At 40.2% G+C, this 21,721-nt stretch overlaps 2 protein-coding genes across 4 annotated transcripts in view; one reads left to right on the forward strand and one right to left on the reverse strand.

The window, feature by feature from the left end:
• Positions 1-369: 369 nt before the first annotated feature.
• On the reverse strand, positions 370-11,971 carry LOC149610090 (uncharacterized). Its single transcript, XM_089859754.1, has 9 exons — positions 11,929-11,971; positions 11,816-11,887; positions 7,706-7,807; positions 7,444-7,627; positions 6,824-6,838; positions 6,735-6,748; positions 5,224-6,675; positions 1,756-5,113; positions 370-529 (listed from the first exon to the last, which is right to left on the reverse strand). Exons 1-9 carry the CDS (start codon positions 11,969-11,971, stop codon positions 370-372), a joined length of 5,400 nt encoding a protein of 1,799 aa, XP_089715880.1.
• Positions 11,972-18,020: 6,049 nt separating this feature from the next.
• Positions 18,021-21,721, forward strand: part of unc-13 (protein unc13 homolog) — a 147,616-nt gene continuing 143,915 nt past the window's right edge. For all 3 annotated transcript variants that reach the window (XM_089860060.1, XM_089860061.1, XM_089860062.1), the window contains exon 1: positions 18,021-18,674. In XM_089860060.1, the coding sequence (XP_089716186.1) occupies positions 18,653-18,674 (22 nt within the window). In that variant the 5' untranslated portion in view covers positions 18,021-18,652. The remainder of the gene's footprint in view (positions 18,675-21,721) is intronic.

The raw sequence follows: 21,721 nt of genomic DNA on the forward strand, positions 1-21,721 counted from the left end.
ATTAACTAGGGATATGCTTAATGTCAATTAATGATACGGAAGGTTACCATGGAATCTTTGAATTTAATATGCATCCTTTTGCAACACATTGAAAACTTAAACTTAAACTAAAATCTTACGCATGCATTAACCTAACCTAAAACAACTTAAAACAATAATCAGTAATCTTAAAAATTCATTCTGTACATTAATTCAACCCTATTACTAACCCCTCCAAAATAATTATTAACCCCTCCAAAATAATAATACTATAAAACAAAACAAAAACAGTCACTTAACACTTTATACATTTGGTCCGTCTTTCGGCAACCCTGGCATCTTGTTTTTCGCGAGATGGTGTCACGAACACGCGTGATCTTTTCGGCGCGATTATCGCGCGGTTGGCTTCGTTTCCTTGGCGGCTGGTGCGGTGTGCAATCCCATTCTTCCGCTGGCGGCGTACTTTCGAGTCCGGTGGTAATTAGCTTGATTACTGTCGTTGATCATCGACAGCTCTTCTGTTCCGGGAAGAGGGGATTCCTTCGGTCTCCTATCGGATTGAATCCATGACCTCGCTTGGTTAATTTCTTATCCCGGAGACAGGACCTGGTGGACTGTCCTCTAAGACTTCTGTTCCTCTTCTTCTCTTCTTCTTCAACTTTTTCTTCTAACTCTTTTTATCGTCATGGGTTTCGCATACCCTTTGACCAATGAGCATTTAACGCGGGAAAACGCGGTCCAGTAAAAATATTCGTAGCCTTTCACTGTGTTAATTGTGTGACCTCTGGGGTCATTGTCGGTGCCAGGGCGCCTCGGTGTCGCGACTAAATGTCGCTTCTTTTAAAATGTTCAACAGGGTTGCCACTGTTTCCTACCTAATAATATACTATATACAATAACCCTTTGACAGTGATGAATTCTATTTCAAGATGTTTGACAAAAAGAACCATAGGTAACCTTCGGTGTTTTTAGGGTCAATAGGACAGGGGGACCTTTATTTCTTAAACGGGTATGTGGGAAACGATTTTTACTGCTAAAGAACTCAGATCACTTAACAAGATAACAGCTCAGAGGGGGCGGCCACGATGTGCGCACAAAGCAACCCCGAGCCCCTCGTCGTCGCCGTGGAGCCAAAAAGATTACTAGCGTTCCTCCAGCGTCCAGCGCTAGGTTCCCGCTAACCAACCCTTCTAGCCCCGGGGGACGTAAATTTCATTTTATATATTTTAAACTATAAGACCTAAGCCAATATGGCGGGTATGCAAGGGTACTGAATTTATTTTAAAGGTATATTGCCGTATCTTTATTTTAGTTTAAAGGAATATGGTTATGATTAGTTCCCGTACTTTCACCTAACTGCCCCTTTTATCCCAAAATACTCAAGTTGCATAAAAACCACGTTACAACTCTCCCCCACTTAATGTCACACGTCCTCGTGTGACCCTACGATTTAACTATCCATTGAGCGTGCGACCAACTACCTAAACCCAAGGATACACTTAACATTAACAAATTTCGATCAGAAAAGCAGAAAAAAAAAAAAACACTAACGCATTGAAAAAGAAACGGATCGTTCAAATTATCAATATCAAAATCTACACAGGTGCACCAAAACAACAACACTAACTCAAAACAAAAAAAAAAAAAAAAAAAAAAAAACCTAATATTACGCTGAAAAGTAAATAAATGCTTAGGCCTAAGTCTTATATACACATGAACATCTGAAACTAATACATATCTCTATTATCATCTATCAACTTAACCATATGAGCTCACTTTCTTATAACTTTAATAACTTGACCCGTAGTTGGGTCTCTCGGCCTGAGAATTCGGCCTTGAACTTTGGCGGGGATATGGGGATCCTCGTCATCGGAACTATCTTCATCATCCTTATCACTAACCGGTGCTAGATCGTCACCTAGCAGGTTTAACTCTGTGCGTTCAACGTATGGTTTTAGATTTGAAATCTTGTAGGTGCCTTTTAGTGGCTTTCCTGCCATGGTCTCTAACCTATACGTGAGGGGCGATAACTTCTCTGCTATACGATAGGGTCCATCGTATTTCTTATCTAACTTGGCGGAATAATCTTCCGCTGCTTTTGATAAATAATGGGTTTTCCGAGCTACGGTATCACCTTCATTATACTCAAAATTACGACGATGTTGGTCGTAATACGCTTTTTGCCGACTTTGAGCCTTCTTGACAGCTGTGCGAGCGTCTTCCAGGGCTTTAGCTACCCGTGGAATGACTTTTAATCCGTAAACTCTTTCTGCCTCTGGATCTAAATACTGATCTGGGTCTTTTTGGTTAATTAAACTCGTAGCTGTTCTAATCTCGCGGCCAAACATTAGGGAGGCGGGCGTTACGCCCGTCGTCTCCTGGGGTGAGGTCCTCAATGCCATTGCAAACTGTTGGAGGTACCTATCCCAATCTCTTTGCTCGTTGCCTTCAATAAAGGTCGCTATTAGGGTGCCGATCGTACGATTGTATCTCTCGACTAACCCGTTACTTTGGGGTGAATACAGCGAAGTGTAACGCTGCTTAACTTGTAAACACTCAAAAACTACCCTAAACAATTTTGAGACGAATTGGGACCCGTTATCACTAACCACGCAAGTTGGTAAGCCAAATCGTGTGAACACGTCATCAATCAGATGGTTAACAATGGGTTTCGTCGTCGCATTACGTAATGGGAATATTTCTACCCATTTCGTAAGGTAATCCGTAATCACCAAAATATATCTAAATCCTCTTTTGCTTCGAGGGAAGGGACCTTTCAAGTCGATTGATATTACTTCCCATGGTTCACGCACGTCACTAGGTTTCATTAAACCCGCTGGTGCCACAGAGGGTACTTTATGCGCTTGACATTTGTCGCATGACCTTACGTAATTGATTACATCTAATGTTAACCCTGGCCAAGTGAACTGGCTTTTAATCCTTTTTAGGGTCTTTTTAATACCAAAGTGACCTGCGCTGGGAATATCATGGTTAAGGTGTAAAACTCTAGCCTTCAAGGAAGGGGGTAACCATATTCTAAAACCATCCCATCCGTACCCACATTTCTCAGTATCTCTATACAACACTGAATCTCGTATAGTACTAGCTACGGACTCTTTCTCAACCCACTCCCGAACTTCTTTCTCGGCAGGCATTGTATTTCCCTCCAGGTAAGCGATTAGAGCTCCTATCTTTTCATCTTCCCTTTGCGCTTTCACGATCTCCTCCCTATCGAAACGAACTATGGGTGGTTCAGCTTTTCGAAGGGCAGAGGTATATCCTACCGGGGGTTCATCTTCGTTAATTCTGCTCAACGCATCAGCGGGGACATTATTTTTACCCGGAATGTGATTTATTGTGAAATCGAAGGCTTGCAAGAAGGTATTCCAACGGGCAAATTTTCCCGTTGGATCTGGAGCTCGATGCAGCCATTTGATCGCGCTATGGTCAGTAAATACTTCAAATTTTGTGCCCTCTATATAGGGGCGAAACTTCTCGATTGCCCATTTAACGCCTAGGCACTCCCTCTCAGTGGTGGAATAATTTCTTTCCGCCGAACTTAGCGAACAGCTGGCAAACTGGACGACGTGCTTTATCCCGTTGATATTTTGACTTAATACTGCCCCTAAACCGGTATTTGATGCGTCGGTGTGAATGATAAAGGGGTGTTCATAATCTGGAGCACTGAGAAGTGGTGCCTCAGAGAGGCAAGATTTTAACTTATTAAAAGCTGTATCCTGAGCTTCCTGCCACTTAAACGCTACGTCTTTATGTAGAAGCGTGTTTAATGGGTCCGCGATCTTGGAAAAATTCTCGATAAACCTCCTATAATAACTGGCCATACCCAGAAATCGTCTTAATTGTTTGACGTTTCGGGGAGCGGGGTAATTGCTCATAGTGAAAGTCTTTTCGGGATCAACTTTTATTCCCCATTTATTTACAATGTGTCCCAAAATCCTACACTCTTTTTGGCAGAACTGTGTTTTTGAAGCCTTTACCTTCAGTCCTGTTTTAGCCAATCTATTAAAAACTTCCGCTAGCGTTTTTATATGCGATTCAAAACTTTGGGACGCGATAATCAGGTCATCTAAGTACGCACAAACTCCCTTTTCTGCTAGATCTCCAAACAGGTTGTTTACCATCCTTTGAAAAGTCTTTGGGGCATTGGTTAGGCCAAACATTAACACCTTGGGCCTAAACAATCCCCTATGCGTAACCAACGCTGCTATATCCCTATGTGCTCCGTGTAAGGGGAGCTGCCAGTATCCACTGGTCATATCTAAAGTGGTGATGTAATTTGGATTTTTAATACTATCCAAAATATCATCAATTCGCGGGAGAGGATAAGCGTCCATACGTGTTACCGCATTAATCTTTCGATAATCAACGCACAGTCGAAATCCTCCATCTTTCTTGGACACTAAAAGCACGGGTGAAGCCCAAGGGCCATCCGAGGGCTCGATAATTCCTTGATCTAGCATGTCAGTAATTTGTGCGTCTACTTCTGCGCGTTTAGCGGGTGAAAACCTATACGGGGCACTAGCTATGGGGAGGCTGTTTCCTACATCTATATAATGTTCAAACCTGGTTGTTTTCCCTGGGATAGTGGAGAAAACGGATTCGTAGTTGGAGACCAAATTCTCAAGAATTTGTTTTTCTTCTGCTTGTAGGGGTGCTCTCGATAGAGCCGCGGAAATACCTTCATAATCTATGTTTGTGTTTTGGGGTCGGCTTAAACCTAAACCTAAGGAAGCGGAAGATAGGGCATAAACTTTTCCAATCTTTTGTAACTTTTTATCAAAACCAAAAACTTTATCTTCATTATCTGCCCATCTAAAATTATTCCTTCCAAAGTTGACTATCATACCCGTGGTTCCCAAAATATCACGACCCAACACACATTCGTACCCTATATTCGAAACGTAAGCTGCCTCGAATGTTATCTGTTTCCGTGGTAGGCAAAATGGCAAGTTAACTGTCCCCTCGATTGCTAGTAGTGACCCGTCTGGTTGCTCTAAAGCCAAGTTTTGACTAGTGGTCTTATAACCAAGTTTCTCGATGAGTGGTTTAAAAGCGCTATTAATTAAGGTATGAGTCGAGCCAGAATCGACTAAAGCCAGACACGGAATGTTACCTAAATATATTGATAGAAAATCTTGACCACCGTTTAGAATGTTTTCTACCCCTGGCTTTTGTTTTTCCGTGTCGGCATCTCCTCTTTTTATTGCTTTGTTTGTGACGCACCCGAGGAACCGTTTTGGGTGGTCGATTGCTCGTTTCCCGTCCTCGGTTTTCGCTCTACCCTAGGATTGGTACACCACGGCGCTTTGTGACCCATTTGTTGGCAATTGTAACAAATAATCTCGGGGTTATAGTAAGTTCCTCCCCCCTGCGGTTTGCTAATAGTCTCAACCCTTGGCTTATTACTTCTGCACACGTTCGCCGTATGCCCCTTTTTGCCACAAGATTGACACGTCGGTATAAACTTTGGGCTTTGGGGATTTAAAACCTTGTTCCCCCCGCTAGTTTCGCTTTTAGTTTGGCTAACTTCCATACCAAATTTGGCTTTTCCTACACATCTTTCTACATTTGAGGCGTCATCTATAAGTTCGCGCACACTGTCTATTAATTTTAACTTGATATACCCTTGAAGTTCAATCCTCAAATTTCGATAAATTAACCTTATTTGTTCCTTCGTATCCAAGGGCTTATTTAACTGGCTAAACAGCTTCAAAATAGCAGTGGTGTATTCCGCGACTGACTCTTGGGGTTTCTGAACTCTCAACGCGATTTTATCTTTAACGATATCGTCCCCACCTTCCCTTTCAAATTCTTTTCTCAGTCTAGTCTGGAAATCACTCCAAGTGTTGAACCCGTTCCCTTTATCGAAAGTCTCGCTATAAAACCAGTCCGAGGCGGGACCCATGAGCATGCTTGGGACCCACTTTTGAACAAACGTGGCCTCGTCTACACTATACGTAGCCATCAATTGTCTAGCACGCCGTAGGAAGTCTTTAGGTCCGGCATCCGTAGGATTACCGTGAAAAACGGGGGAAGCTACCGGCGCAGAGAATGGAACCATAGGGACGCTACCTAAAGGGTTTGACTGAGAAACTTGGCCCGCGGCAGAGCTACCCGTCGTGGCCGAGGGTACACTTATTGTCGGCGTAACAATATTTGAAGTAGAATTCGTCATACTGGGAGGAATGACGGGGGTAGCTATTGACGGCGGATTATTTTGCGCTAGCTGGCCCGTAAGCGCTTGAATCGCATTTTGTTGACTAATCTGCTGATTAGCCAGGGCATCTAGTTTTAACATCAATTGATTAAAAAGGGCCATACTAACAACACCTTGATTGGCCGCATTCCCAACTTGGCTTACATTTGGCGGCGCTATGTTTGGGGGTGGTGGAGTTTGATTGTTCCCCCCCTGGAGACTATTTTGTACCCCCATTTGACCCCTAACTGCATTCGTTGTTACATTTTGAGGTGGTAACGCTTGATTAACGAGATTTACATTACCTGGACTACTTCCACTAGCTACTCTGCTCGGGGAATTACTCCGCGACGTTTGTGGACTAGCATATACAGGAGAGGTACCCCCTGTAGGGCTAACAATAGGGGGGTGAGTGAGAGACATTTTATCCCGATTAAGGTACCGCTCACTTCGCGACCGTCTTTGGGCTTGAACTAATTCTGAATCGAACCGAGAGTAAATGTTCTGGTTCATATGGTATCACGCTAACCAAACTAACTTTCCATACTATAACTAAAACACAATGTTCAAAAACAAATATAGCGAATTTCACCTCGTAGAAATTGATACGATCGTCCTTTTATATACTTTATGCTTATATACCTTAACACAAATTACGTAACCCATAAAACTAATAATCTTTTAATCTTTCCCTTTTTAATTCGACAACACTTGCAAAATCTTTAACTAAACATATCCCGGCTGGGCCCCCAATTTGAGACGTCTTTTTCTTCAGGAACTAACTTTCGTAGCAATGAGTATGAGTATAAACCTTTAAACCCAGTATCCTTGAACCTTTACCAAACCTTGGCTCATCGCATCCGGCTAATTCCTGCGCTCAAATAACTTACCTTATTTTATCATCCGGGTTCTTTCGCATACCTCTACACTATTAGGGAGGTCGCGAAACTAGCATTGGTATTAACTAGGGATATGCTTAATGTCAATTAATGATACGGAAGGTTACCATGGAATCTTTGAATTTAATATGCATCCTTTTGCAACACATTGAAAACTTAAACTTAAACTAAAATCTTACGCATGCATTAACCTAACCTAAAACAACTTAAAACAATAATCAGTAATCTTAAAAATTCATTCTGTACATTAATTCAACCCTATTACTAACCCCTCCAAAATAATTATTAACCCCTCCAAAATAATAATACTATAAAACAAAACAAAAACAGTCACTTAACACTTTATACATTTGGTCCGTCTTTCGGCAACCCTGGCATCTTGTTTTTCGCGAGATGGTGTCACGAACACGCGTGATCTTTTCGGCGCGATTATCGCGCGGTTGGCTTCGTTTCCTTGGCGGCTGGTGCGGTGTGCAATCCCATTCTTCCGCTGGCGGCGTACTTTCGAGTCCGGTGGTAATTAGCTTGATTACTGTCGTTGATCATCGACAGCTCTTCTGTTCCGGGAAGAGGGGATTCCTTCGGTCTCCTATCGGATTGAATCCATGACCTCGCTTGGTTAATTTCTTATCCCGGAGACAGGACCTGGTGGACTGTCCTCTAAGACTTCTGTTCCTCTTCTTCTCTTCTTCTTCAACTTTTTCTTCTAACTCTTTTTATCGTCATGGGTTTCGCATACCCTTTGACCAATGAGCATTTAACGCGGGAAAACGCGGTCCAGTAAAAATATTCGTAGCCTTTCACTGTGTTAATTGTGTGACCTCTGGGGTCATTGTCGGTGCCAGGGCGCCTCGGTGTCGCGACTAAATGTCGCTTCTTTTAAAATGTTCAACAGGGTTGCCACTGTTTCCTACCTAATAATATACTATATACAATAACCCTTTGACAGTGATGAATTCTATTTCAAGATGTTTGACAAAAAGAACCATAGGTAACCTTCGGTGTTTTTAGGGTCAATAGGACAGGGGGACCTTTATTTCTTAAACGGGTATGTGGGAAACGATTTTTACTGCTAAAGAACTCAGATCACTTAACAAGATAACAGCTCAGAGGGGGCGGCCACGATGTGCGCACAAAGCAACCCCGAGCCCCTCGTCGTCGCCGTGGAGCCAAAAAGATTACTAGCGTTCCTCCAGCGTCCAGCGCTAGGTTCCCGCTAACCAACCCTTCTAGCCCCGGGGGACGTAAATTTCATTTTATATATTTTAAACTATAAGACCTAAGCCAATATGGCGGGTATGCAAGGGTACTGAATTTATTTTAAAGGTATATTGCCGTATCTTTATTTTAGTTTAAAGGAATATGGTTATGATTAGTTCCCGTACTTTCACCTAACTGCCCCTTTTATCCCAAAATACTCAAGTTGCATAAAAACCACGTTACACTTTGTCACTTTATTAATGAATGAAGGTGACGTTAGTTCGAAGCTTGAACTATATCGAAATTGATGCAAGTTTAGTGAAAGAGTTCCCAATATAATGATCTGAGGTAGTTTTTTTATGATACTCTCTTAAATTCTGAAAGAGTTACCTACGCCTTAGTTTCGTAAATTTAAGTTTTTCTTTCATTTCATTTTGTTCTAATTTTCCGGGATCATGAGTGAAACTTCAGACCTTGAGTTAAAAATAACCTCTTTAAAGGTTTCCTGGTTAAAGAAATTCAAGTTAACTCCTTTTTTGCATAGTTAAAACTTGGAATCGAATTCAAGGCAAATGAAAGCGAGATTCTGAATATTCTCGAATACCACTAATTAGGTCCTACAGTTTGGGTCTTCATATTTTTGGTGTTAGTTAAAGATGAAAAAAAAAGAACGCCTTTGATGTTGCTGTATTCTTAGTGTAGGTTTTTTTTGTTTCTTAGAGGTTTCATTACATTTTAAGGATGTTTATAAATACCGGTGAATGTGTTAGTGCAAAGCCAACTTATAGGGGAAATAAACTGTATGGAATTTCCATAGAACGCCTGTAGAAATGTTTTGCCCTCTCGACACCAATGCTCGGTGTGAAGCGTTCTAGCAGTAATTTCAAAGTAATACGTGTGCTTAATAATATTTGTTTAATTAATTAATTATGTTAGTCCTACTATAAAATTCGTATTTATATTTAAATCGGAACGAAATTTTTTTAATATACTTGTACATGTTATGGTCGGTTGGGGCTCACAGTGGCCAACACCCATTTGAGTAAAATACATAAAAATATGATAAGTAGTACTATGGGGCAATAGCATGTACACACAAAGAAAAGTTATTATTTGAAATTTCCCATGCACCATCTTTTAAAATGGCTGCCTGAAATGTAGCAGACTTTTTTTTTCGGTTTCAACCGTATTTACTAGAATTTATTATACTGGTTCTCGCAGACGGACTTAATGAATTTTGGTTGTGAATAGCGGCAAGAAAAGTGACCAAACATTCTGACGCGCGACGCCAAGCTGCTAGTAATGTATAAAAGTATATAATAAGTAGCCAAGATCTTAAAGTGGGCAATGACACTTCGTGTTTTTCTTTCAATGCGCTGAAATGTATTTACTGAAAGAGGGTTGGGAAAAACTATAAAATTTTAATAGTTTAATATTAAATTAGCTTTTCAAGCCAGAGAGAGTGGGAGTAAAAAACGCATAACCAAGCGCGAAATGAAAAAGAAATACAGTACTAAACGGGTACTTTAACGCAACCACCGTGACGTGTGATTTGCAAAAAAAAGAGAAAAACCTCACAAAAAATTGGATTTCTGCTCGTACACTCTCTTTTCATCATCATATATGGGAAGGGTGTTTTCAAGAAAGCCGCGCTAAGATGAAGTTGGCGAGAAAACTTTAGGTCGAGAAATTGCTTTCATCATGGTTAATTACCGTACTGGTTAATCAGCAACCTTGTTTGTTTAAACATCTATGTAAAAATAAGTTGACGCAAGAATGGCTTGTAGATAAGAGCATCCAGTTTTGTAGTTACGTAAGGAGCTTTGTTCTAGGTGTTACCAACGAATAGTTTTCAAATCACTCCTGAAAGATTCGAAAATATTGAAGAAGAAAATTCACCTAATATCGTTAATACCGAGCTGACTAACCAGACTCTCTAAGAACAGAAACAGCATGGGTCGGTCGCAACCAAAACGCGGAAGTTCTTATTTTCTCAATTTCGGAAGTTCATAAGGGTGATTTGCCTCCCGTGGAGGCGACGTTCGGCCTGCTGTATACTATACTGGGTTTTACCCCTTATATTTTTCTCCGCTTTCTCTCTCTCTCTCTCTCTCTCTCTCTCTCTCTCTCTCTCTCTCTCTCTCTCTCTCTCTCTCTCTCTCTCTCTCTCTCTCTCTCTCTCTCTCTCTCTCTCTCTCTCTCTCTCTCTCTCGTTCGCTCTCCTTTTCGTCTTAAATCAGCGAGCTATGGGGTGGCGTGAAGCTAATGAGAAAAACATGTCGCTGACACTCAACTTCTCTTCTCGCGCGTTAAAAAGACGAAATTGGCCCGCGGAGATCGACTGCTTAGAGAAGGAGAAAAGAGAGAAAGGCTCATGCAAGACCACCAAGGAGAGAGTAAGATAGAGTTTTGCGGGGAAAAGAACTTCAACATTGGCGACTGGGGAAATGTTGCGGTGATGGCCGTGTTTTAGGCTAACGGGGAGGGGTGTCGAGCTCTACTCTATCGGCTACTACCTCTCCCACCACTCCCTCGATCCCCCCAGGTTAAAGAAACAACTAAATAATGGTTTAATCATTAACAATCTCCTTCATTCTTTGGCCCCTTTATTTCTCTATCCCTTCCGCTAAGTCCCTTTTTGGTTTTGTTTGGGTCAGCGTTCTTATTTATGAAAAGAGAATTTTCGCAGTGATTCCAATGATTATTTAAATTAGCCTTGCTTTCTAGTAATGTTTAGCAAACATTTTCTGAAGTGAATAGAAAACATTTTACAGTATGTTTTACACACAAAAAATAGTAAGAATTACTTACTGTCTTAGAACATTTTCGACTTAAAATAGCGCCCCTTAATTTATGCCAGACTTATCAGAAACACCCTGTATACTCCCTTGAAAAAAGTAACTGCGGGTAGAAATGGTATGTATCTTTAGAAACAAAATGAACTGTTTTCTACAGGTATTCATTCAGAGAGCATATGATTAGGCGCTGCAGATATAAAGAACTTTCTTTTATACTTCATTTTTGTCCAACCAAGTGTATTATTAAATTTAGAGGTTTAATGTATAGTCAATGAAGAGAAAGCATCCCGAGACGAAATTCAAAATGACTTAATCTTGGTTAATCCCGATAGTAATTATCAGCCGATTAAAGAGAAGGGTAGTTGGCTATAGCCTTAAACCTTTAGAACTGTGTTGAATTATCAATAATGCAAGGCGCCGATACGACACCCGGTTACACACTGTGATGTGTGTGAGAGAGAGCTTTGCATCCTCTCTCTCTCTCTCTCTCTCTCTCTCTCTCTCTCTCTCTCTCTCTCTCTCTCTCTCTCTCTCTCTCTCTCTCTCTCTCTCTCTCTCTCTCTCTCTCTCTCTCTCTCTCTCTCTCTCTCTCTCTCTCTCTCTCTCTCTCTCTCTCTCTCTCTCTCTCTCTCTCTCTCTCTCTCTCTCTCTCTCTCTCCTATATCGCGTACTCCTAGTATTAATCGTTGAGAGACGCCCCCGCTATTTATAAACAAGTATACCCGCGGCTAGCGTTAGCCGGCTCGCCAATTTTCTCCTATGATTTATTTCCGCTTTTCGACTTTCGGTTTGACCTAATTCATCACAAGGATCAGATGCAGAAGCGGAACTGTACGAGTTTCTCGAGCTTCCGCCGCTACAGCTTTACTTCCTCGCATCTTTCTAAATCTCTCCATATTTTATCAGTAGAGAAAAAGGACAAAAAAAAAATTAAAAAAAAACAAACTTCGTTAGTACCTTCCGACCCGGTTTTTTTAATTGGTCCCAATTTAATAATTTAGATTTCGAACTACATTTTAACGGGTTAAGATATAAACAACCAATATTGTTGATAAGAAAGGAAATATTAGAATTTTTTTCATCTGAGGTTAACTGTGATAATTTTAATTGGTATAAAACGTTAGTAACGTTTCACACTATTCAAAGACAGTTACAAAATTTATCAATAGCTTGTTACCTTTCGTTAGAAAAGAAATTAAATGGATTATCGAAAATAGTTTTGTTCTATATGCGCGATGGAAATCGATTTATACAAAGTTGGGAGTAAAGTTCGGGCACTTTTAAAGGGCTAAGGTATGCATGCCTAGGATGAGATTAAATATTATTTTTAGTCTAATGATTATCATCCCATCTAGGCTATGCAAATTAGAGTCATTAGCCCCCGTGATAAATTGAAGCCGTCTTCGATTCCAGCTGGCGGAATTGGTTAAACTCGCTCTCGCTCGTAGCCCCAATAGAAGAGAAGTCACACGTGTATTATCTAGTCATCCACGTATAGGATTAGGAAAACGACGGTAACATACTAGACGTCTCTGCTTAATTTTGAAAAGGGGATAGAAGCTTTTGACAGGGAGTTGGTAGAAAAGGAGTCGTCGTATCGTGGGATGAACTGGTATTCCACACCGCGAGTCTAAACTCTCACTGTGAGAGAAAGAGGGTCTAAGGGGGGTTTAATTTGTTCCTCTTGTTACGTGGGTTGCTGTTTGCATATTGAGAAACTATTTTGCGCCCTCTCTCCAACGAAAAATGTACCATTTTTCAAAAAGTCTCTTACTGATTGGGCAACTACTGCCAACGCACGCTTTTTTTTTTTACTTATCAAGATGCTCACGAGAGGGCAGTTCGTAGTGTGAGTTTGCGGGAACTCTTATGATACAAAATGACTACAGCCCAGGCGCCGAAAAGCGGGATGGAAGGCAGAATATTTCCGCCCTTGTCTCTCCCTCTTAGTTACATTGAAATGGTCAATACGTCTCCTTTTCTACTTCTCCCTGCGTTTGACAAAAATATATATATTTTTTAATTCGAAAATGGGCGACCAAATTTAAATTGAGTCAGCCATGTTTAGATTTCTCAGAATTTCTCAATTAATTTATTTTAAGAACTCTAAATTAAGAAATGAAATTAATTAGTCAGCGTGATATCACGCCCTCAATTCATTGTTTAACAAACCCCGAAAGTCTAAAGATAGAGCTTTAAAACAGACTAGTATATTTTTAAGGTTCAAATTAAGTTTACATCTATATTCTTCCTTTACAATGTCTCTGTTTATAAGAGTAGTTTCCAAAAACCCACGCTTTGAGCGAAATGTGAAAACGGGTTGACATTTAAAGACACGTACCACGTACTTTCCACCGAGAAAGCTCTTCTCAAATAAGCCTCGCAATTTGAAAAGCTGGCGAATATATTCTAAATGTCAAGTGTAAAATCAATGGACTTTGCGCATTGTTAAACAATGAAAAATTCAAGTCCCATAACCCCCTTTGGGGAAAATCTTCGCCTTTTATCACGAAATTGTTCATTTCACACATAAATATTTATCATTATCGCGTATATGATCATTATAAAACGATCACGGTATTTTAACACGAACATACAACATTAATTTAATATTGAACAGGTGATCGATATGGTATTTATTCTGAAAGAAGTTCTAATATTAATATTAGCAAAGAAATAAAACGTTAAATTCAAAGTTATAGCTGTAATTAGTTAAAACATGTTAAATGAATAAGTTCATGGTTAAAACAACACAATTCATTAATAGACAATCGTTGATTTACACTTACTCTCATAGTCTGTATAAATCTGGTATGAATTTAGTCGATACGGGATCAAAGTCACTCGAGGAGGTATTTGTACTGCGCATGACTACTTTTTGATGTTTCTTTCAATTCCAAAAAGACGTTGAAATGAAAAATGGTTAATACAATAATGAAAAGAGATTGACCTACGTACATTGACGATGTAACTATAAGTGTAAGGTAGAGGGAACTTTGTTGGAAATAACTTTAATACCTCGTACTGTTTTATCACCAGTTATCCCTATATCGAGGATGGTAAAGACCATGAGGTAGTAGAAGGTTAGGGTGGAAAACTACCAAATAAAAATAAAACCTCACCATCCGCAACAAATGTATCTTTTCTCCGCGAGTCTAAGTCGTCATTTTCCACGTCGGGATTTATTTTTATTCTTTGGTCAGATTTTTTAGACCTTCACTGACGAAGCTTCCATGTGGTTGGTTCTCACGCTTTTTTCTGGCATTTGGCCTAGTAACACGATTGGTTCTCTTGCCAAAATTTTGCCTTGCGTTGTGTCGTATTGTACCTAACATGGACTATCAAAACGAACAGTGAAAAGAAACGACTAAGAGCTCCCCTGTTTGTTTAAAAGTTAGAAGTGCACCAAATGGGTAACACATTTGAATTGCTGAAAGTACGCGATCGCTTGATCCGTCGTGGATTTATGGAGGTAGTATTATTGTCGCCCGCTCCATAGTTCTTGCAACTTGCAAAACTAGAGCTGACGTAGGTTGGCTACCTCATTTTAGAATAATATTTTCCAAAAAAAAAAAAACAATAACTCGATGCCTCGCGAAACCAACCTTGATACGTACTTCCTCCTATTTACTTCTGATTGTACACATTCGTAAATGGTGCCTGGTTTCGACTCCAAAACATGTAGTTATTAGTTGCGAATTTTATTTGTTGTTTTGATGTATATATGGCATTAAGTTCTTCGTTTCAAATCCTTTTTTTTTGGATGCAATGTCCTTGATTGCGTTGAGACATTAGGGTCTTTGTCAGGCAAAAGGAGCGATTCTTAAAGTTTTTAGAGATGGTCCATTTGGGGGGGGGGGGTTGCAGCGTCTTTCGATTAGGACCTAACCCCGCACCCCTCCATCATCCCCTTTTTGCGTCTCAATCTCTCTTTTCAAAAACTAAAGAAGGGACTTGGAATAAAGAACCAAGGGTCATTAGGACTGAGGCAAGCAAGAACGATGGAATTAATCCCGTATAGAATGACCCGTGGGAATTGTTCGGTCAAGGACAAGAGTAGAGTATTCAATCTAACTTGGCATTAAGTTTTACACGGTTAATATCCTGAGGATTATTGGGAGGCTTTACCGTGGTCCTTATGTCAGGTAGGATTGATGGTCTATTTCGAGAATGAATTCTCCGAGTCATTAGAAATAATAATGACGCTCTATCTTATCTCTCTTATAAAAAAATATCACCTAAGGGTCGAAAGTTACCATGGGATCGAATTTGGATTATTCTATGCTTATACAGGGTGTTTCTGAAAAATCTGCCAGAAAATAAGCCTGCATGGGGATGTTCTGTGGGCGATTTTGAGTCAAAAATGTAATTTGTCGTCCGGGTCACTGTTTTCGATCTAGTCTAGAAAATTGTCTAGATAGAAAAGAAAATATTAGTAACGTTGAATGACACGTGAAAATTAGCGAAAATTATCCTCCTTTTAATACCTGGAAACAATTTACGCTTCCGTCGTCATTTTGTCGTTTATTGTTACTCAGAGTACCGTATAGTCCAGTTCAGGAAACGCCTGAGTTTCATCACACAGCGGTGACCCTTTTTTCCTAGTAATGCAATGAAGTAATTAATTTCATCAGTCTTGGGAAAACGGGGGAAACCAGCTTTTTCGCGTCGGGAATCCCATCTCATTATTTAGCTACATTTAAAATTTTCAACACTTGATTATTTGAAATGTGTGTATTTAAGAACTAAGTTTGGTATTGCAATATTCATGATTATCAACTATAAATTTTTGAAAATACAAAACCTTCGTGCAATTTTTAATTTCCTAGAAACTTAGGCCTACTTCTCTCATTAAGAATTTGAACCGTTAAATACACAAAGAAATCTTTCTCTTTTATTCGTAATCTTTGGGTGATTGAACGGGCATTGAAGCAATATGTTCCGCCAAAATTTCGCACCCTTTCAATTAAATTAAATGAACTATAATTAAAATAAAAATTGGAGATAAATAATTTTGAAGTTACCCAAGTATGTCGTACACCAGTGTAACGAGGAGTAAACATTTCTACAGGGGCCCTAGGAAATAGGTGGAGAGGAAATCCCCTAGATGTTGGCTTCACCATGGTCGAAAAACAAATTTAATTTTTTTTTACTGTAAATAATACACTTTTGTGTGTACATTTTTTTATCATTTTTTGCACGAGAATTCTGTTTGGCTTAAAGTTCTTTAATGTATTATTTATACCGTAGTTTAATTCAAAAACTCGTGCAGCCGTCGCGCGGCGTTTCGTCAGTAGCAGGTGGTTCGTTCGCCTGGCATTTTTATTGGTCGCGACCGACGAGGAATGTTAGCTAGCTTAGCTTAGCTGGCTAGTGTTTACGCTTGATAAAAACGAGAGAATTTATTAGAACGCTAGCCTGGTAGAGGTATAGACTGAAAGATTATTTCCCCCTCCCCCTCCCCCTTCTCACGCCTCCACCATCACCCCTATCCCACACACACTCACACTTCCCAAAAGTCCGGATTATTTTTTATTTTACTTTCGAAAATAGATACGGAGGACTTTATCTTATCTTAAGATAATAACACTGTTTCCACATTTCTAGGATTCTTACTGTGGCGTTTAGTTTAAAGGAATAGTAGCGGGTAAGGTTTTCATAGCCCTTTAAGTACTTGAAAATGGGTGAAAATTATGCTCAGTAAGTTATAGTTTAGGTAATCTGACATGGGAAAGATCTGTACTAGCTTGAACTAATAATATAAGTTTTAGATTCTATTATTATGATTGGTTCTATTCTCCGTAGAGTGTGACGCATGCTCTGTTGTAACTAAATCAAAAGTTACGTCATAGTCATAGTTTTATAATAGACATTTCTCAAAACATTGAACGTGTATTCGTCAAAGGTTTTCACCTTATGCTCTATTTGAAGTCTCGATACAAAATTTAGTAGTGAAACTATACGCCACTACCCCTTTAATTTTATTTCTCCTGAAATAACCAATTTTTGCCTAACATTAAAAATCTCATAAAATATTTATGATTAACCTAGCACTTAATGCCATAAACTTTGTTAACTTCTTGTATAATGTTCATTAGAATGTTAGGACAGGATCTTTCTCAGTATTTAAATGTTCGTTTATTGACAACAGGAGGGAAGCGATGGTATACTAGGGTCTATGACCGACAACCAAAAGCAAATAGGTTAAAATGCTAATAACGTGGTTTCAAAACATTTCAATGGAAACCTATTGAGTATAATAGGTTTTTATTTGGGCGCGAGTTCGATCTTCCTTCTCGAGTAAGTTTTTCTTCTCGATTTTCTTTCTGTTGATTTAAATAAACGAGTCGGGGATCGAAGAACTACTTCCCGAATGTTAAATTCTAAGGAAGAGTTTTTACAGCTTCTAAAGAACGAAGGAAGGGTCACTGAGAGAACCTTTAAAATCGAAGAAGGCCTTTCTTCTTAAACACTGTTCTAAAGTAGCCCCTTTGGTCGCCACCCGCCAGCATCTTCCACCTCGGAACTATCGCTTTAAAAGACTTTATCGTGAAAAATATCGTTTCTCCATTCTTCCAATTTTTCTTTTCTCTCTTTGGTTCTCTCTCTCTCTCTCTCTCTCTCTCTCTCTCTCTCTGGAGCATGGAGCGACTAGGATAGCCCCGGTTGGTGGGTTTCATATATACCCTTGCCTTCTTTCGCTTACGTACGTACATAGGGAGTGGGTTCTCTTTCTCGAGAAAGACCTAGTAAGGGTCAGGGTGGGCGCTATCTGGCGCGTTGAGGGAGTAGGGTGGTGGGCTAGCGTATGGTTTTTTCGCTCTCATTCCGAAATCGTTGGGTCCACGGGATCGGGCAAGTTGACCGGCCTGAACCTAGTAGACTTTCGACAGGCGACCAATATAAGAAGAGAAATGGAAAGAAAAAGCGACCAGCTAAGGCCGGAGACTGAGCGAGGGGGCGAGGGGGGCCCGGGCCAGCGCGCCCCTCGTCTTCGATCAATGGCCGCGGATTTTTCTCGCCTTTTATAAGCTCGGCGCGAAAGCCCAAGCCGACGCTTCCGAGGGGCCGTATAGCGTAACCCAGGGAAAGAGTGGGACGAAGAGGAGTGTGGAGGTAGAAAGAATCGACTAGCCGCGTATATTTGGAAAGCGGAGCGGCGAAGGCAACGCCATCTTCTTCGTTCGTGACGTCGGAGCTAGGCGGAGGAGAGCTAAAGCAAAGCGACTCCCGTACCTTTGGAAAAGGCTGGTTCGACGCGGAATGGGATCGCCCGTTTCGTCGGCGTCTGACGTCAAACTCTTTGGACAGCATGGCGGAAGTGGCTTATCAATGGAGTACAGCGGGTAGGGCGCAAACATTCGACGTTGGATTATCTCGTCGACACTCCGCGTAAAAACGTCGCGCCGCGAAAACGAGTCCGTTCTATCGCCTAAAAATGTGAACTTTTCGTTTGAAGACAGCCGAGAAACCCCGCTGGATTTCTGGTTCCAAGCGAATTTCAGCGGCGCTTTTTTGCCGCGGAGATTTCCTCCGCCGCCCGCTCATTTAACCCAACGATGTCGCTTCTCTGCGTTACCGGTAAGCCCTAGTCTCCCACTATAACCGGGGTTTCGTTCTATCCTTGTCCGTATACCTTTGTCTCTTTCTCTTTGCCTATTCTATCCCGTTATAACGTAAACGTCGCTGCCTCCACGTATTATTCACCGATATTTAGGCCTCGGTTTCCGCGGCTAGGATTCACTCGCAACTCCGGCGGCATATATTACCTCGAGTTCGATTCCTGTTCGGCCCTTCCTGTTACCACCACCCGCACTACCAACACCAACCATGCATTCGCTTCTCTCGCCGCGAACCCGAAATTTCAAGCGCGACGCCTTCTCCTCCGGGTTTACGTCAGTCTAGAGAATAGGCTAAGAATTGAAAGGAAAATAAAAGGTCCTCTCCCCCTTCTCTCGATTCGAAAGTCCTCTCGTTCCGTCGCTAAGCCTCTGTTAGGCCTTTGCACTGCGGGGAAGTCGGAGCTAGAGGCTGCGTGAAACGACGGGGATAGCGGAAAAGCCGAACCTAGCCATAGAGAAAGAGGAAAGGAAGGGATAGAGTGTGTTGAACTTGTAAACTGGGTTATCGTATTTGCAAAAAGCGCGGGAATTTCACTACTACATGTAGAGGATATCGAATGTCTCTCCTGGTATTCCCCTTTCCCGCAATTGCCCCGAAAAACGTTTCACACTGTGAAAAACTATGCCGAGTAGAGTAGAAGGCGAGTGTCACGATTTCGTTTAGATTAAAGTATAATACCTTCGCCTACAGCGTATAATATTAATTTCGATAAAAGTTTTCTGATACTTTTATATTATATATATATTTTGGTATGACTCGACCGTGCGTAATTTTCCTCGTATCATCTTTTTTTTTTCGTGGGTTGGCCAAGTGGGAATCGTACTTTCCGTACGTGACTTTGAGCTGGTCAAACTTATAATCAGCGAAAAATTTCCCAAAAATACTTGAACTCCCCACAATAACGAACCTCTGACCCACCCTATACCAGATCTTTCAAAAGGGGAAAAATATTAGGTGGGTAGATTTTGTTCTGATAAACAATTCAACGTAATAAGTAATTTACACATAGCCACTAATCCAACGTTCCAACCGAGCTGTTGATGAAGTCCACCGCGTCTCGCATGACCCGGAGTTTATCATCTAACGTGAAAGTTCCCTTTTAATATTGACATGTTATTTGTTTCTTCAAGTGTAGTTGACACTTGAAAGCTTTTCATTTAAGTCTCCTTATCCATAAGAAATGTCACTCCCAAGATCTTACTTAATGCAATAACGCAATAACAAACATTGTAATGTTCGGTATGAAGATTTAGAATGCACTGACAATTCACAAAGAACGCACTTTCCTGTATAGTTCTCAGTTTACTACTGGTTATAGATGTTTATGATCGCCTTAAACCGATGTTCTTGCATCATTTTTATACCTTTTCATTCATTAACCAAATCTTCCTGGACGTAAAACTGGTATGTGGGTGTCATCGTACCCTATCTTTCTCCTTTTTCCAACACTCGGGCTATCGTCTGAACACTCACTCTGAATAGCTCCTTTCTATCAGTGTATTTGGATCGCTAATATTATGATGAATACTTGAGGAAAGGTGGTGATAATTTGACACCCACGAGCAGCGCGTACCATCTAGAGGCACAGCACACACTCTTCAAAATGCCTTTGATGTGGAAAGTTTCCATTGAAGTGTACGCTACCTTATTTCCCATCCAAGTTATGTTTTCCTTCCAACGAGAATATTTCTTGACACCTACATCAAGTGTATCGATTGGTCAAAGAAGATGAATTCATTTCTATATTTATTTGCTTGAAACGCGCGTGTACACAACGATATTTGGTTTTTAAAATCATCATATATTTTATTTTCAAAAATATATTTCAGAAGTATGTAATACTTCTTTTCGAGAGAAGTGTACCACACAGCGGGCGGGGTAATTGTAACATGCTGAGGATTTAGTACTACCAAACAGTTATAGAATTCACCCACGCACGGAGCGATAGTTACTCATCTGAAGTTTGATGAGCGGGAGAGCAAACAAAAATGGGCATGAGCCTGGGAAGAATCATGTTACATAACTAACGTATTAAGAGGATACAGAGTGTCATCCTTCTTCTATTATCCCCTTCTGATATATATTTCAACACCGGTGTATTCTCGTAAACACCTTTTCGTTTTCCTAACTACGAGAGTTGCGAGGGGATGCGTGAGATCGCGACCTTGATATTACAGCACCCAACTTTATTACATTTATCTATGCTAGGTGAGATAAACTTATAACGTTTCATCATACAACGTGTATACTGCAGTACGCGGATATGAATATTTCTCCGCTATTCAATTTTATATCGCCCTTTATACAATAGATATAAATATTTTTAAAAACAGTTTTGAATGTTAAATTCAACTTTTGCGTGTAGATAACTTTCAGAGACGATTGAAAAGTGTTTAAAAATCCTTGATGATTTTAATTAATTTAATTTAATTGGTAGTAAATTATAAATTAAGTCGTAGTTTTTTTAATGAAATGGGATAATGGTTGCTCCTTTTCCCGATGTTGTCATTTATTTGTGATAGACGACAAATGTTTAGGAGCTCAAATAATTTTGTGAACTGATTCAAACGCAGCCTCTTCTTCAATATATATGGCAATAAGTTAAAAAAACCAGTGAAAGGACAGCAATTCCCCTAACCCAAAATATACATGAAAATAACATAATTTCAGTAAATTTGTAATTACTTACAAAATACATAACTTTATCCCACGATGGATGTCAAAAAATAATCACTTTACCATTCTGTCATCATAACAAAAAAGCTGTGGAAAAACATCAACTTGTCAACGTTGTAGGTCACAAGCGTATGTTTTTAAAAATACAAAACATTTGTCAGAGCACAGACGAGCCATTTTTTGGACGTTCAAAATAATAATAATAATATGAACGTCGGTATTTTTTAATAAAACACTCCGGGCACTCTCTCTCTCTATCTCTAAAAATATCATCACAAAAGCTCAAAAGCTGCATGGCCAAAAAGATGTAGATAAAAATATGTGCCCCG

The sequence above is a fragment of the Phalangium opilio genome, unplaced genomic scaffold (genome assembly GCF_054372755.1).
Source record: "Phalangium opilio isolate 3A_F unplaced genomic scaffold, DU_Popi_V2 ptg000344l_1, whole genome shotgun sequence".
NCBI classification, from domain to species: Eukaryota; Metazoa; Arthropoda; class Arachnida; order Opiliones; family Phalangiidae; genus Phalangium; species Phalangium opilio.

Excerpts from the sequence above, each read along its gene's own strand:
- LOC149610090 (XM_089859754.1), bottom strand. The coding sequence starts at position 11,971 with ATGCGAGGAAGTAAAGCTGTAGCGGCGGAAGCTCGAGAAACTC. Across the intron at positions 7,808-11,815 it reads CCGGCTAACGCTAGCCGCGG|AGTTAGAAGAAAAAGTTGAA; the intron begins GTATACTTGTTT and ends GACGATAAAAAG. Across the intron at positions 5,114-5,223 it reads CACCCAAAACGGTTCCTCGG|GTAACATTCCGTGTCTGGCT; the intron begins GTGCGTCACAAA and ends CAATATATTTAG.